The sequence below is a fragment of the Lepidothrix coronata genome, unplaced genomic scaffold (genome assembly GCF_001604755.1).
Source record: "Lepidothrix coronata isolate B3197 unplaced genomic scaffold, Lepidothrix_coronata-1.0 Scaffold24, whole genome shotgun sequence".
NCBI classification, from domain to species: Eukaryota; Metazoa; Chordata; class Aves; order Passeriformes; family Pipridae; genus Lepidothrix; species Lepidothrix coronata.
The window spans coordinates 1121911-1136861 of record NW_016690204.1 but is presented as its reverse complement, the minus strand read 5'-3'; the positions used below and the strand labels follow the sequence as shown (position 1 = coordinate 1136861).

The window sequence follows — 14951 nt, the reverse complement described above, 5'->3', positions numbered from 1 at the left end:
CCCAGTGTCCCTTGTGTGCATTCTATATGTCCTGTCTGTGTCCTGTGTCTCCCACATGTCCCACATGTACTCTGTGTCCCACGCATGTCCCCATGTGTTCCCCATGTGTTTCCTGTGTGCCCTCCACATCCCACGCGTGCCCTTGATATGTCCTATGCATGTCCCAAGTGTGTCCCCACATCCCGTGTCCTTTCCTTAAGGTCCCTGTATGTGTCCCATGTATGTCCCCACACGTGCCCCAAACGTGTCCTGCACATCTCCCTTGTGTGTCCTTGCACCCTATGAGCCCCCATGTGTCCCCCCACGTGTACACCCGACATGTCTTGCGTGTTTCCCCTGTGCGTCCCCACGTCCCACGCACGCCCCCAGTGTATCCCCTGAGTGTCCGCTGTGTGTCCCCACATCCCCTGTCTGCCACCAGCGCCCCCCATGTGTGTGCCCGGTGTGCCTTGCACGTGTCCCTTGTGTCCCCTGCACCTCCCACGCGTGCCCGTGATGCGTCCCGCGTGTCCCCTGTGCGTCCCCACATCCCACGCGTTCCACCTTGTGTGTCCCGTGCGTGTCCCCTACGTGTCCCCCCATGCCATGCACGTCCCTCACACACCCCGCATGTGTCACATGTGTCCCCGCACACCTCCCACGTGTTCCCGCGACGTGCCCCGCGCGTGTCCCACGCCCCCTCCCCGCACACCCCCAGCCCCTCTGCGCGGTCCCCCGCCCCACGCGCGCCCCCCGCGCGGTCCCTTTAAGCGCGGGGGCGTGTCGCGGGGCCGCCCGGCCCGGCCCGGCCCGTTAAAGGCCCCGGAGAGGGGCGCGCTCGGCAGTGGTGCGGGGGCGCGGGGCCGGTGAGGGGCCGGTGCGGGCCCGCAGGATGTACACGCTGACGCGCGGGCCCAGCAAGCTCGCCACGCAGCGCCGCACAGGTACCGGGGGGCGCGGGGCCCGGGGGGCGCGGGGGGCTCCGTCCCGCCCCGCGTTGCCCCCTGACGCCCCGCGCCCCCCGCAGGTCCCACGCAGCAGGCGGTGGAGAGCAGCAAGCTGGGCGAGCTGCGGGGGCGGCCGCAGCCCGGAGCGTGGCCCCCCGCCAGGTGAGCGCCGTGACCTTGGGAAGGGGACCGGCCGGGGCGGCCGGGCCGTGACCTTGGGGAGGGGAGCGGGGCTGCCGGGCCGCCCGGGGGGCCGCGGGAGGGGGTCCCGGTGCCGCTGCCCGGCGCGGGGGTCGCAGCCGTCCCGGTGCCCGCCCGGTCCCGCGCAGCGAGAACACGCGTGGCGTGGGCCGCCCCCCGGGGGGGACGCCGGGGCTGGCGCTGCTCCTCCTTCCCGGGGGCTGTCCCCAAAAACCGCGGGGAGTGGGAGCGATGGGGTCACGCCAAGGAGGCGGCGCGGGGGGGTCCCGGCGCAGGGCAGAGCCGGGCCGGGCTGGGCTTGTCCGACCCCCCCGCGCCGGCCCCGGGCACGGCCCCGATTGCACAAACCGGCGGCGGGGCCAGTGCCGGCCCCGCTGTGGGACCGCCCGCCCCGGGCCGCGGCTCCGGCCACGCCACGCACCCACGCGGGACTAGCCTTGCCCCTTGCCCCTAAGGTGTGTGCGAGGGGACGCTTTGGGGTGACTCCCAGCGTCCACCAGCGGTACCTGGAGCTGTCGGGTGGGTGCCGGAGGGGATTCCAGCGCCTGCCGGGTGATGATGGATCTATCCCTAAGGAGACCCTTTCCTGGCTCGATGTCTGGGGGCAAAGCCCACCCAGGCAGGGCTGTGGGACCCCTCCAGATCTGCCCATCCCTTCCAGCTTCAAGAAATACATAAGAGCCCCCCTGTCCAGCTCCCCTCCTTCCCAGGATCCCTGTAATTCACTGGAGGGGCCGCTGCCACACTCACTCTCCTGCTGCCTCCCAGCATCCCTGGCTGTGGGGGTCTGGGGATCCCACAGGTCCACGGGGCTGCCTGCTCCCAGTCTCTCCTGCCCTCCAAACCCACTCCCGAGGCCCCTTAGACTTTGTCCCATGAGGAATGTGGCGGTTGCAGACATGTCCTGTCCCAGAGCTGGGCCGAAAAGCCAAAATACTGGAGTTTTGCATTGAACGTGCCCTCAAAATCTCATCCCAAGTTTTTCCTTTGGCTCTGTCTGGTGTTGCTGCTTCCAGGCTGGGGCTGGTTTAAGTGCCACCCTCCCAAAGGGGATCCCAGCTCTGAGGAAGGCTGACCTGCTCCTCATTGGCAGAGAGTTATGTCTCATTCTGGGGCACCTTGGGCTCGTGCTGGGGTCAGGGCTGCTCCGGTGATCCCAGGTACTCGGTCTGCAGAGGATGGCACATCCCCTGCCTTGTGCCCAAGTGGATTTCATTTCCATTTTCCTGATATTCCTGCAGTTTTGGTGGCAGATTCTTTGTTTTAGGGACTGCACTTGTTGCTGGGCTGGAGGACAGGTGAGAGACATGCTTTTCCCTAGGGAGCTCCCCTTTCACCCCTCCCTGTGTCAGAACCCCCTCTCCCTTTCCCTTTCTGTCCCCTCCCTTGGGGACAGGGCTGGGTGGCTGCAGCTGTGCCCCTGGCCTTGCTGGGGCTGTGGGTGAGTGTGCACAAAGTGGGGCGACCCAGGGCACCCAGTCCTTGCTTCAAACTGGGGTGGGAAGAGCTGCTGGCCCCCCTCACCCCTCCTTGCTTGTCTCCACAGCCCAGCCCAGAAACTTGTGTTCAACAGAGTGAATGGCAAGAGGCCACAGGTGCTGCTGCATCAGGTCTCAGCTCCTGAGGAGTGCTACACCCTGGCCCATGAGGAGAATGTCCGCTTCATCTATGAAGGTGAGGGCAGAGGGTCCCTGGGCAGCACCTGGGGGGGCTGGAGCGTGTGGGGTCCCTTCTGAGGCAGCTGCATCGTGCTGGGAACATCGACGGTGCAGGGATGGAGTTGCCAGCCTGGGGACCTGCCCTCTCCTGTTCCCCTCCTGCGGCCCCCCAGGCTGGGAAACCCCCATCCCAACCCCCCCCCTTCCTGTTCCCCCCAGCCTGGCAGCAGGTAGAGCAGCAGCTGGACGGCAGCCGGAGCGGGGACAGCGCCTGCGGCCCTGTGCAGTACGTGGAGAAAACCCCCAACCCCGGGCTCAAAAGTGAGTGGGAACCGGTTGGGGCACTTTGGGGGATGCTGGGCTCAGGGGTGCAACAAGCTGGTGTGGGCTCAGCCTGCACCTGAGCAGGGCTGTGGTGGGAGGAGGAGGATGCTTGGAGAGCTGGTTGGGTCTGTCCTGCTGGTGCTGAGGCCACTCTGGGGGTCCTGGGCAGGGACAGCTGGCCTTGGCACTGTGGTGGGGATGTCCCACTGTGCCCCTTGGAGGAACATCAAGCAGGACTCCTGGTTGATGACTCCTCTGGGATTCAGGCCTTCTCCAGCCACCAAGGTGGGCTCAGCACCGTGCTGGAGAGGAGCTCCCCGGTCCTCCTGGGGACTTGCTTCTCCTGGGGCCAGCAGGACCAAGTGGGGATGGGACAACACTTCTCTGGTGGCAGCTGGAGTGAGGGCTGTGACTGCAGCCTGGGGGGTCCTGCAGCAGCCAAGAGCTCTGTAAACCCAGCCTGGCCTTCTGAGGACATGGCACAGGGGTGGGGGAAATTTGGAGGTGTCATTAGGTTGAATATCAGGAAAAGATTCTTCCCCCAGAGGGCGGCTGGGGGGACTGAACAGGCTCCCCAGGACAGTGGTCATGGCCCCAAGGCTGCCAGAGCAAAAACTCTCAGGCACATGGGTGGGACTGTTGGGGTGTCCTGTGCAGGGCCAGGAGCTGGACCTGATGATCCATGTGGGTCCCTTCCAGCTCAGGATATTCTGTGATGCCATGGTTATTTTTTCTGGTGGCTCGGGGTGAGCACCTGGAGCTTTGGTCCTGCTCCAGCTGCTCCCCTCTCTCCCTCCCCTCTCTTTCAGACTTTGTTCCCATCGACCTGGAGGAGTGGTGGGCGCAGCAATTTCTGGCCAAAATCGAGAACTGCTCATAAAAGGGAAGAAAAGGTCGCATTTGGTCTCTTTTTAAGAGAAACGAAGCTGTGAGCACCTGGTCAGAGCCCAGAATCGGTGGCGTTTTCCAACCACGTTTTTAAGATGCCCGGATTGGAGTGACCCCCGGGACCAGACCACAGCCATGCCCGGCCACGTGCCTTCCCCATGCCTGGAGGAGGAGCAGCCTGTGGCCCCAGCCAGGATTCCTTAAGTGCCAGTTCTCGGACCGCTGCAGCTCCTGCAGCCTCCAGCTCCCAGGGACACTTTAGTGCCGTGCTGGGGGCGAGGGAGTGGATCCCCCCTGCAGCCCAGGCCACGGGGAGGACAGCGGGGGGCTGTAGCAGGACCGCCTGACAATAAAGCGCTGAAACTGCCCGTGGAGATGCACTTGGAGCAGGGGCAGGGCGGGGGAGCAGCATCATGCCCTGGAGAGGGGATGCTCACAGCTGAGTTGTGGCTCAGTGGGTGCCTGGCTGCTGTGGCTTCAAGGGGCTTGGAGCCTCTCCCTTGGAGCTGCATCCTTGTCCTGGGGCTGTGCCATGTCCCAGGCCTCAGCCAGGGGCTGGTGCTGTCTTAGGTGATGTTTGGGATTGAGGGGGCACCTGCAGGGGGGCTGAGCACCCTGGCTGTGGTTCAGAGCCAGGCTGCAGTGTGGAGGTGGGGAAAGATACAGGAATGAGGGTGCCAGGGCCAGTCCCTCACTGCCATGGAGGCCAGAAGTCATTTTGAGCCCCAAGCTCAGGATTTCCCCCTCACCCATGGTTGTCTGGGGGAGGCTAAGAGAGGACAGTTGTGGCTGCCTGTGGTGGAAAGAATGGGGACCCTAACTTCTGCTTCCACACAAAAATTCCTCAGCTCATGGGCTTTTCCCAGCCAGACTGAGCTCTTCCAGTTCTGGTTTTGTTGGACAACCTCTTTCCCTCATGTCCTTTTCCCCAAAGCAGAGATCAGGAGGCCAGCACAGCCTGAGCAGAGTCTGACTTCAAAGGAGGCCAGGAAACACCCACTGGAAAAAGAATTGTTTTTATTATTCCTATGATGGGAATAACAATCACACTGCAGCCAGCGGTGAGTAGCAGCCACCTGGGACCTGTGATGCTTCTCCCACCTGGGAGGCCAGAGAAGTGCCAAGGGCAGCCTGACCCTGGCAGCACCTGTCTGGTGAGCTCCTGGTCCTGCTCCCTGCCTTGGCACTGTGGCTGTGACTGAAATTGGGAGCAGCACCATGCACAGCCAGCAGCACCTGCCTTGGTGACAGGGAAGGTGTTACAGCCCCATGTGACAGGGGAATGCTGCTTCCTTAAGCCCTTCTTCCTTTAGGCCAGGATGGCCCCAGTGAGGGAGGGCTGGGGTCAGGGGATGCCATCTGTGAACAGACTCCTCTCACCTGAGCTCTGCCAGGGCATCATGGGCACTATGGGGGTTATGCTGCCTCTGTGTATCCCCCTGCCCAGCACCAAGCCTTGCAGGGGGTCACCAGTACCCCAACAGGACATGTACTGTTACTGCTGTGCTCAGGGCACTGCCAGCCCGTGGCAATTTGGCATCTCACCCCCTGCAACCCCCACATTCCCACTGCTCCCTATGCCAGGCAAAACCTAGGAGGCTCTGCTGTATGTCCCTTTCCAGAAAAAAAAATAAAAGGTACTGGGAGTCTCAGCACTTTGCTGGTGGCTCCAGGCACCCTTCCAGCAGAAAGCATCCCCCTTTTTCTTCCCTCTCCAAGGATGTCGCTGGTGCTGGGAGTCCCTCCCGCAAGGTGCCCTGGCAGTGGCTGGCTCTGCTGCCCACTAGGATGCTCCCAGGGAGCAAACCCTCCCTGCCAGCAGCTCCAGAGGGCTCCAAGGTGTCCAGGGATGCCCTTCACCTGCTGGCTGCTTGCTAATAAAACACACATCGTTAAGATCTGGGGAAATTCTTAGTAACATGATGCACCATCGTTCTGAACAACAACATTAGGCAAAGGGAAAAAAAATGGAACAGGAAAGAATGAGTCAGTCATGGGGAAAAGAACAAAAACCCAACCCAAAAATGTAACCCAACCCCTGACAATGCAATCACTGGGAGGGAATCAGCCCCCCTCTCCATAAATATTAATTAGTTATGTGCAATTGTGTGTAGTACTATAGTGCAAATAGCTCTGCATTGATCGCGGGGCAGCGGCCGGAGGGGCTGCCCCAGGTGACACAGGGACTAGTAAAGGACAGACAAGAATCAACATGGATTTCCAACAAACAAACAAACAAAAAGCAACCCAACCACTGGGAAACGCTAAAAAGAAATCCCAGTTGCTGCCTCTGACTGGGCACAGGCAGGGCTGGGCAGTGCTGGTGCCCAGCAGCATCCCAGAGCTGGGCAGGGGCAGGGCAGGGCCTTCGCTCCCTGCCTGCTGCTGGAACAGGGGACGGGGATGTGGGACAGGTATGCTCTGGTTGGAGCTGTGTGGGCATAGGGGGTGAGCTCAGCAGGACATGGGCACAGCCAGGGCATCGCTGGCTTCAAACTGGTCCTGTGGCTGCACAGCACAGTGTGGGGCAGTGCTGCTGGCAAACCCCTGCATGGGCACAAGACTGAGCCCAGCAGTGTCCTTGGGCACCCTGTGGCACTGCAGACACATCCCACTGAGCACAGCCACGTCCACGGGCACCCTGTGAAATCCCACTGAGCACAGCAGTGTCCCCAGGGACCCTGTGGCACCTCTTACCCACCGCTGCCTCCAGCCCAGGCTCTGGCTCTCCAGCCATGCCCATCACGTGCTGTTCCAGGGGCTGAGCTGCAGGCATTGCTCCAGCAGCACGTCCTACCTCTCACCCAGTGCCAGCTCCTGGCACCACACAGCTCCCCTTGCATGGCTGAGGTCGGTGCCAGCTCCTCAGGCCAGGCTTGGCAAGCAGACAGGAGGAGACAGAGTTTTCCCAAGCAGTTAAAGGAGATGGAGCCTCCTCTGTCCCATGCCAGGCAGGGGCCAGACAGGAGCTGTGCAGTGTCCCTCCAGCTGGACACAAAGTGCTTCTAGGGGCAATCCTGGTGACCCCAGGGACGGTTTGGACCTAAGCTATGTGACAGCCTCCTGCTAAACCACGAGCAACCACCAAACGACACATCGACATGCGGGCGAGGACCACGAAGTGGGTGTGAGCGATGGGCAGGGAAGAGGGGAGCAGGGAGACACCCCACTCCCCCTCTGCCAGCCCAAGCCCAACACCCCTCGCCACCCATCCAGGCTCCTCCCAGCTTTTTGGGCAGGTTTTTTTGCTGTGTGGGTGGGATGAAGGCTGGAGAGTGGCAGTGTCTCATGTGCACACACACACGGACCGCGGCAGTCCCGGTGATCCCAGTAATCCCGGTGATCCCGGCAGCACGAGGAAACGCCGCCATCCTCTCCCCCCTTCCCCAGTGAAAAGTTTTACATTTATACAGTATTTAAGACACGCTGATATATAAATTACTGTCTCTATATATACTATGTATAGGCTGGGGGCCAGTCCGTGAGGAAGGGCACCGGGGGGCTCATTTCCCTCTGTCCTCTGTGTAGTGCTGGAAGCGGGTGAAGCTCATGAAGACCTGCTCCAGGGAGATCTGGCTCACCGAGTAGTCTTCCAAGCGATACTTCTCTTTGGCTTTCTCCAAGGCCCCAAAGACCTGCAAGGGAGGGCACAGACATTAGGGCAGTGTGACTTGGCAGGGGGGATCCCCAGGCTGCCAGGAGGACCCTCAGATTGTGACAGGGAACCTCCACACTGTGACAGGGAAAGCAGAGGAAGCTTTTTATCTCCAGGGAGTCTTGTGGAAGTGACACCTTTCCTGGCAGAAGGGGGGGGGAGCCAGGAGATGGATTATTTAGCAGAGTATCTGACTCCATTTAAAAATATATGCTGTGTATATGAACATTTTACATATTTATATGAGATAAATGAATATATACACACACACACACACACACACGCATACACAACTGGGCTTGAATCCCAGCCCAGGGTTGCTGCTAATACATAATATATATAAAATATTTACATAATCTTAAAAAACCTGCATAGCATACTATATATACACATATATATGTATATATACTATATACATAACTACCTGCGTATAGCATACAGCTAGCTTATATATAGCTATATATAATATCTAAAATATTTATAAATATAAACACACATATATATTTATAAACTATATGTAGTTTTTATATAATCTGTATACTATGTACTCTATATAGTCTCTATATATTCTATACAATATATGTAATTGATATATATATAGAGTATCACCATATACTATATAGAGTATATAGATAAATAAAAAAACCTATATATACCATATACAGTGTTTATAGTGTATATATTATATAGTGTATATACAGTGTATATAGGATAATATAGCGTAATGTATATAATATACATGTACATAATATAGTGTATATACACAATATATACACTGTACATACTGTATATAATATACAGATATATAAAACCCTATATATACCTATATACTGCATATGAAAACAATCTGTATACTATGTATACCTCTGTATACATGTATTTATATATAGATAGCATATATATATAGGCAGATAGTATTACAGAGATAGATAATATATATCTGTATATACTATGTATATATTCCATATATTACTACCTATGTACATTCTGTGCAGATGGTTACATACTATACTTACTATATATATATACACACACATATATATACACACACACACATATATACACACACATATATATACACACATATATATATATGTACACCCATGGGGTTTTATCTGTATCCCTGGGCTGGGATCCTACAGGGTCCACGGTTGGGTAAAGCCATTGCCCACAGCCCTGGTGGGACCACAGGGTGACACCCAAAGCTGGGGTGCCAGGGGGCTCCAGGGGCCGAGGGACAGGAGCAGGCAGGTGCCTACCCATGCCATGTTTCCCACTGGGATATCAGGGTGGGAATGATGCCTACTGGAAGCAAAGCACTGAGAGCATGCAAAGGGGCAGGAGGAGGGTTCTCTCCTCCTGCAAACAGGGGATTTGCTCCAGCACCCCCTTACCTGTGCCCAGCTGAGGTTCTTGTTGGTCAAGTGGTAATGCACCATGCCCTGGTGCTCATGTTTCAGGACACTGCCTGGGAAAGACGAGCAAGGACAGGCTCTGGGTTAGGGAATGTGCTGAAGCTCACACCCAGCACCCTGTCCTCCCTCCGAGGGCTCACAGTACCTGGGAAAGTCTTCTCCACGAAGGCCTTGAAGGCCAGCAGCTCGCCCTCCTCCTCGCTCCGTGTCTTGGCCAGCAAGGTGTAGCCACTGCCAAACTTGCTTTTGAGGTGCTGGGGGCTGCCCAGGCACTTGAACTGCCCGTTCACCATGATGGCCAGGCGTGTGCACAGCGCCTCGCACTCCTCCATGCTGCAGGAGGGAGAGGACTCGTTCAGAGAATCATGGAATGGTTTGGGTTGGAAGGGACCTTAAAGCTCATCTAGTCTCATCCCCTGTCATGGGCAGAGACACCTTCCACTAGACCAGGTTGCTCAGAGCTCCATCTAACCTGGCCTTGAACACTTCCAGGGATGGGGCAGCCACAGCTTCTCTGGGCATGTAAACACCAGAAGTTTCTGCAACGTGGCTGGAGGTGTATTCCCTCCTCTCTAGGCTTTTGGAGGAGGGAGATTTAGGTAAAGCCAGCCCCTGGCTGCAGACAGGGACTGCCCACCCACCAGGCTCTGGAGTTGGGTCCACTCTCCCTGATCTCTCACTCTGAGCCCTGCCCAGCCAAGTGTCACCTGTGGGAGGTGAAGATGATGGATTTGCCACACTCCCGCGTCCGTGTCACCGCGTCCCAGAGCAAACGCCGGGCCACGGGGTCCATGCCAGTGGAGGGCTCATCCAGGAAGATCACGGGGGGACCACCAATGAGGGCAATGCCAGCACTGAGCTTCCGCTTGTTACCACCACTGCAGAGGAATCACAGAACCATTACAGTTGGAAACAACCTCCAAGATCATCAAGTCGACTGAAAAAGGAAGATGGGAATGTAAACAGAGATCCAGATCCAGGGAGCACCAGGGCAGCGGACACAGGGTTTGTCCACGCCTCTCTCACCTGTAGGTCCTCACGAGTTTGTCGGCGTGGGGCTCGAGGAGCAGCCCCCGCAGCATGTTCTCCACGCAGCTGCCGCTGTAGCGCTCGGGGATGCCCCGCAGCCGCGCGTACATGCTCAGCGTCTCGCGGCCCGTCATGTGCTCCAGCAGGGCATCGAACTGCGGGCAGTACCCGATCCGCTGCTGCACCTGGGGGTGAGAGGAACCCAAGGGAATTAGCTCACAGGCAGGTCTCCGGGCCAGGAGGTGCCTGGGCACCCACAGGGCTTTGCTGCTCCTCAAGGAATGATGGGGGCTGAGCCACAGCTCCAAAACCACAGGTGGAATGAGATGGAAATGCTCCTGTTGCTGGAGCAGTGGGGCTGGCAAGGATGGACACAGACAACGTGTCTCTGGGTGACAACTGGGTGGGCTCACACTGCCCACTCCCAAGCTGGTTCCTCACTGTGAGGGACCATTTTGGGATTTCCAGGATCTCAGGAGAAGGGTTTGCCACCCTCACAAGGTTTGGCTTCCATTTGTATCATATCTGTGATCCCAGTGGAGAGGGGACTGCTTCCACATGACCAGATAATGGAGAGCTGGGCCAGCCAAGGACACAATACCCCTGGGATATTGCCACCCCTGGAACTACAGCCACATCCTGCACAGAGGCACCTGTGAGGTGGCTCAGCCCAGCCAGGCACAGGACTGTCTGCAGCACTGCCCTCTGCCCCTGCAGCCCTCGGTACCTTCTTGATGTTGGCCAGGATGCTGTGCCCATCCACAAAGGCGTCCCCTGACGTGATGCTCTCGTCACCAGTCAGCATCTTGAAGGTGGTGGTTTTGCCTGCTCCGTTGAAGCCAAGGAGGCCAAAGCACTCCCCTTTGCTGACGGCCAAGGAGATCCTGTCCACTGCCAGCAGGGACTCCCGGCTGTCATAGACCTGGTGGGGAACGCACAAAGCCATGTGTCACCATCTGATGGCACGGCAAGGCAAGGGGTGGCTTTGCCAGCCCCAGGAGTACACAGCTCATTCAGCAGCAGGATGCTCAGGGACACGTTCTCCTCACCTTGGTGAGCTCCTTGATGACCAGAGGGCTGCTGAGAGATGACAGCAGTTCTGGTGGAGACTCTAAAACCTTCTTCCTCTCATCTGCCACGTCCCTGTCCTCTGGCAGCACAGACACACGGTTCAGCAGTGCCACCTGAACACACGGGGGAGACACACCCTGTGTCACCCGGCTGGTGGGGGACAAATGGGTTCCTCCAGTGTCCCCAACCCCAGCAGGATCCATCCCTTCCATCAGCCACCTCTGGGGACGCCTCACTCCCTTTCCCAACCCATAAACGCAATGGGATCAGCCCCTTTGAGCAACCTGTTCCAGGGATGCTCCCTGGGAAGATGATTTGGGTGAAGGGGGCCTGTCTCCAGCTCACAGGGATTCCTGGGCTGGGCTTGGAGGGCTCCTCACTGCTCCCTCCCACACACTTCTGCTCACCCATTTCCGCCGCCTGCAGATGCCACAGACCAGAGTTCTCAGTCTCCAGAGAAGGTTTGTCTCAATGAGGAAGAGGAGGAAGAGGAAGGAGAAACCCTGGACGGCCAAGGAGGTCAGGTATCGCCCGATCCCAGGCGTCTCCCAGGAAAAGTAGTTCATCTGATAACTGATATCTGAGGAGGGATGGAACAAAATCAACACTTGGATCAATCCACACTCAGGGGAGGAGCACATAACCTCCAGAGCAATCTGTGAGCCCAAAGCTTTGCCAGACTCCTCTCCATCCTCTCCTGCGCACAGCTCTTTCCAACAGTTCCCACAAGAGGATTTGGGTCTGGAAGGGATCTGGCAGAAGATGCTCAATGGAGGTACGCAGAGGACACCAATCTTGGGATTTTTTTACTTGTCTATGAAACTTTCCCTAGCCCACATTTTCCTCCAATCCTTAATTGGATCACCTATGAGTGTCAAACACTGCCCAGTTTTTGGTTTAAAATGGTACCTGGAGCTACTGCCCAAGTAGAGGCCCCATGATACTGCTCAGCTCCACCACCCACCCCACAGAGAACCCCAGTGTGGCTATGGTGGGTTGGCCAGGTGAGGACCAACCAACTCACTGAAGGCCTTGCAGATGAAAATGGCTTCAACAGAGGAGGTGCAGAACTGAATGAACTCGTAATTCTGGTAGAAGTCACTGATGCACTGGCCCAAGCAGTAATTGGGTAAGACAAGAAAGACTTTATCCAAGGTTTTGGAGAGGTCCACCAAGCCCAGCTCTGAAAGAGGAGCACAGGAAGATCAGGTGATTGGAGACGGCTGGTTTGGGAGAAAGATGCTGATATTGCCAAGTTCAGAAAGAAATCAAACATATTCTGTCATGTTTAATGGGTGGGAATGGACTGTTGTAGGGTTTTACTGCCAGTGTGGGGACAGCCCTGGGATGACAGAGTTCCCTTGGGGGCTGGACTGTCCTGGTGATGACTGGGCAGGTACAGAGGGCAGTGACCTACCCGGGATGCTCATGATGGTGACAGCGAGGAAGGTGGCAGTGCCAGACAGGATGTTGAAGATGGTGAGTCGGGTGTAGGCCGTGGCTGCCACTGAGAAGAAGAAGCTGAGGAGGTACATGAGGGGGATGATGGCCCAGCCATAAAGGAGGAAGATCAGCATCACATCAACGAGGTGGCTGTCTTGGGTGAAGGCTTGCACATCAAAGGCTTGGAATATCACCTGGGGCACAGCAATGTGGGGAGAACGCACATTTGGGTTAATCTCAAGCAACATCTTGTCTCAGCAGCCCAGACACTGGGGTAACAGCAGCACTGCACTGACCCAGAGAACCCCTCATAGATGGGTCCTACCAGCAGCCTGGGCTTGTCCCCAGGGACGCCCTTTCTGCAGACTGGGATGCAGAAGGGCAGATCTGGGAATTTCCTGTCCAAGCTCCCATGGATTTAACATTTCCTAGTGCCCATAGCCAAGTATTCAGGTGCCAGAGGCTGCAGTCAACTGCCCCAGCTGGTTGGCCATGGTCCAGCTGCCAGCAGGATCAAGGGACAGCTTTCTTGCTGGTCCTTTCTACTGAGACAACACCAGTGGCCTTGTCCTTTTCCCTGCAACCTCACACATCCCAGAGCAGCACCCAGCGCTCCCACCAATGTGGAGGGCACCAGGGCAACTCACCAGCATCAGAGCACAAGGGATGAGGAAGTTGATGATGTCCCAGAGCAGGGCAGAAAGCCAGAAGTTGACCACGTAGACGCCACTGACGAACTGGACGTGCTTGGCCTTGATGGCCCGTTCGCTGACCAGCAGCAGTGCGAAGGTGCTGGCGAGAGAGGCCATCCCGTACAGCAGGTTGATGGCAATGGCAAACCCAGTCTGGCCTCTGTGGGGACAGAGGGGCAGGTGAGAGCAGGGACACCTTGAGAAACCAACGCTGAGGCCACACAGGGACAGCACAGAATCACAGAATATTCCGAGAGAAGGGACCCAAAAGGATCATCAAGTCCAACTCCTGGCCCTGCACAGGACACCCCAACAATCCAACCATGTGCCTGAGAGTGTTGTCCAAACACTCCTTGAGCTCTGGTAGGTTTGGAGCTGTGCCCACTGCCCTGGGGAGCCTGTTCCAGTACCTGACCACCTTCTGGGGGAAGAACCTTTTCCTGATGTCCAGCCTAACCCTCCCCTGACACAGCTCCAACCATTCCCTTGGGTCCTGTCACTGGTCACAGAGAGCAGATATTGGTGCTGCCCTTCTGCTGCCCCTCATGAGGAAGCTGTGGCCAGCACACCCACACCAGGCTTCTTGCAGAGAAGAAGCTGCAAGAAGTTAGAAGCTGGAACAAGCTGGCTACACTCCCCCAGCATGCCGAATAAACACCCCAGTGAGATGAGCATCTCCCACACAGAGTCCACCCTGCACAGCCCACCACAAACCTTCACCCTGCCCTGGCAAGGTCCCATGCATGGCCTCTCCGTACAGGAGAGGTTGAGAGACCCCAGATGTGGGATTTTGTGAAGTGTACAGCCACACAGACTCCCTGCTCTGACCTCCCAAGGAAAACCAACCCCAACCTCTGAGACATGTCTGTGGGGTGATGTGGCTTCCAGGCTCAGGCAGGTAAGTCACCTCCACAGCTTTGCTCCTTTGTCCTCCTGAGTGTAATCACAGCTATGTTTGGGTCTGAGAAGCTCCAGCCTGGCTCCTCCACTGACCCCAGCACAACCAAGCCACCCTGCACCCACAGGAGCCACGGGCCCTAGCAGGAAGACTGTAGAGCACTGTGCCATCACACGTACTCCATGAGCTGGTCCTTGGCCTTCTCAGTGATGTTGCGGGGTTGGGGGTAGTTGGTGACGGTGATGGAGGCGTTGGGGCCCGCCAGCACCCTGAGGACAGCGTTGTCAGCCAGCATGAGGGCGGTGGCCGGGGAGTGGTAGGCCTGGTTGTTGAAGAGCGCGGTCACCACCGTGCGGTTCCCGGCGCCCTCGAAGGAGGCGGCTGCGATGTAGTGCTCGTTGAAGGCCCCCCCTTCCTCAGAGGCCCGTGAGATGAGGTACTCCTCCAAGCCACCTGCCAAACACACCACTGTCAGGAGCAAGTCCATCGCAGGAGAATTAAATGGGGCCAACTGGAAAAGACCCCAGGCACCCCAGCCCTGGTGGCCCACCCTAGACCTGATCACAGAAACACAGATCCATGGAATCTCCTGAGTTGGAAGGGACCCATGGGAGCCCACCAAGTCCAACTCCTGGCCCTGCACAGGACACCCCAACAATCCCACCATGTGCCTGAGAGCATTGTCCAAACACCCCTTGAGCTCTGGCAGGTTTGGGGCTGCAACCACTGCCCAGGGGAGCCTGTTCCACAA

At 57.4% G+C, this 14951-nt stretch overlaps 2 protein-coding genes across 2 annotated transcripts in view; one reads left to right on the top strand and one right to left on the bottom strand.

Moving 5' to 3' along the window:
- Window positions 1-814: 814 nt before the first annotated feature.
- MCRIP2 (MAPK regulated corepressor interacting protein 2) lies at window positions 815-4365 on the top strand. Its single transcript, XM_017808781.1, has 5 exons — window positions 815-923; window positions 1007-1088; window positions 2674-2801; window positions 3005-3106; window positions 3919-4365. Exons 1-5 carry the CDS (start codon window positions 872-874, stop codon window positions 3987-3989), a joined length of 435 nt encoding a protein of 144 aa, XP_017664270.1. The 5' UTR covers window positions 815-871; the 3' UTR covers window positions 3990-4365.
- A 635-nt stretch (window positions 4366-5000) lies between these two features.
- Window positions 5001-14951, bottom strand: part of ABCA3 (ATP binding cassette subfamily A member 3) — a 32311-nt gene continuing 22360 nt past the window's right edge. The window contains exons 20-31 of the mRNA XM_017808687.1: window positions 14380-14653; window positions 13258-13462; window positions 12585-12804; window positions 12192-12350; window positions 11575-11747; window positions 11146-11280; window positions 10824-11018; window positions 10094-10281; window positions 9775-9945; window positions 9213-9400; window positions 9047-9120; window positions 5001-7632 (exon numbers count right to left, since the gene is read on the bottom strand). Of these exons, the coding sequence (XP_017664176.1) occupies window positions 7501-7632; window positions 9047-9120; window positions 9213-9400; window positions 9775-9945; window positions 10094-10281; window positions 10824-11018; window positions 11146-11280; window positions 11575-11747; window positions 12192-12350; window positions 12585-12804; window positions 13258-13462; window positions 14380-14653 (2114 nt within the window). The 3' untranslated portion in view covers window positions 5001-7500. The remainder of the gene's footprint in view (window positions 7633-9046; window positions 9121-9212; window positions 9401-9774; window positions 9946-10093; window positions 10282-10823; window positions 11019-11145; window positions 11281-11574; window positions 11748-12191; window positions 12351-12584; window positions 12805-13257; window positions 13463-14379; window positions 14654-14951) is intronic.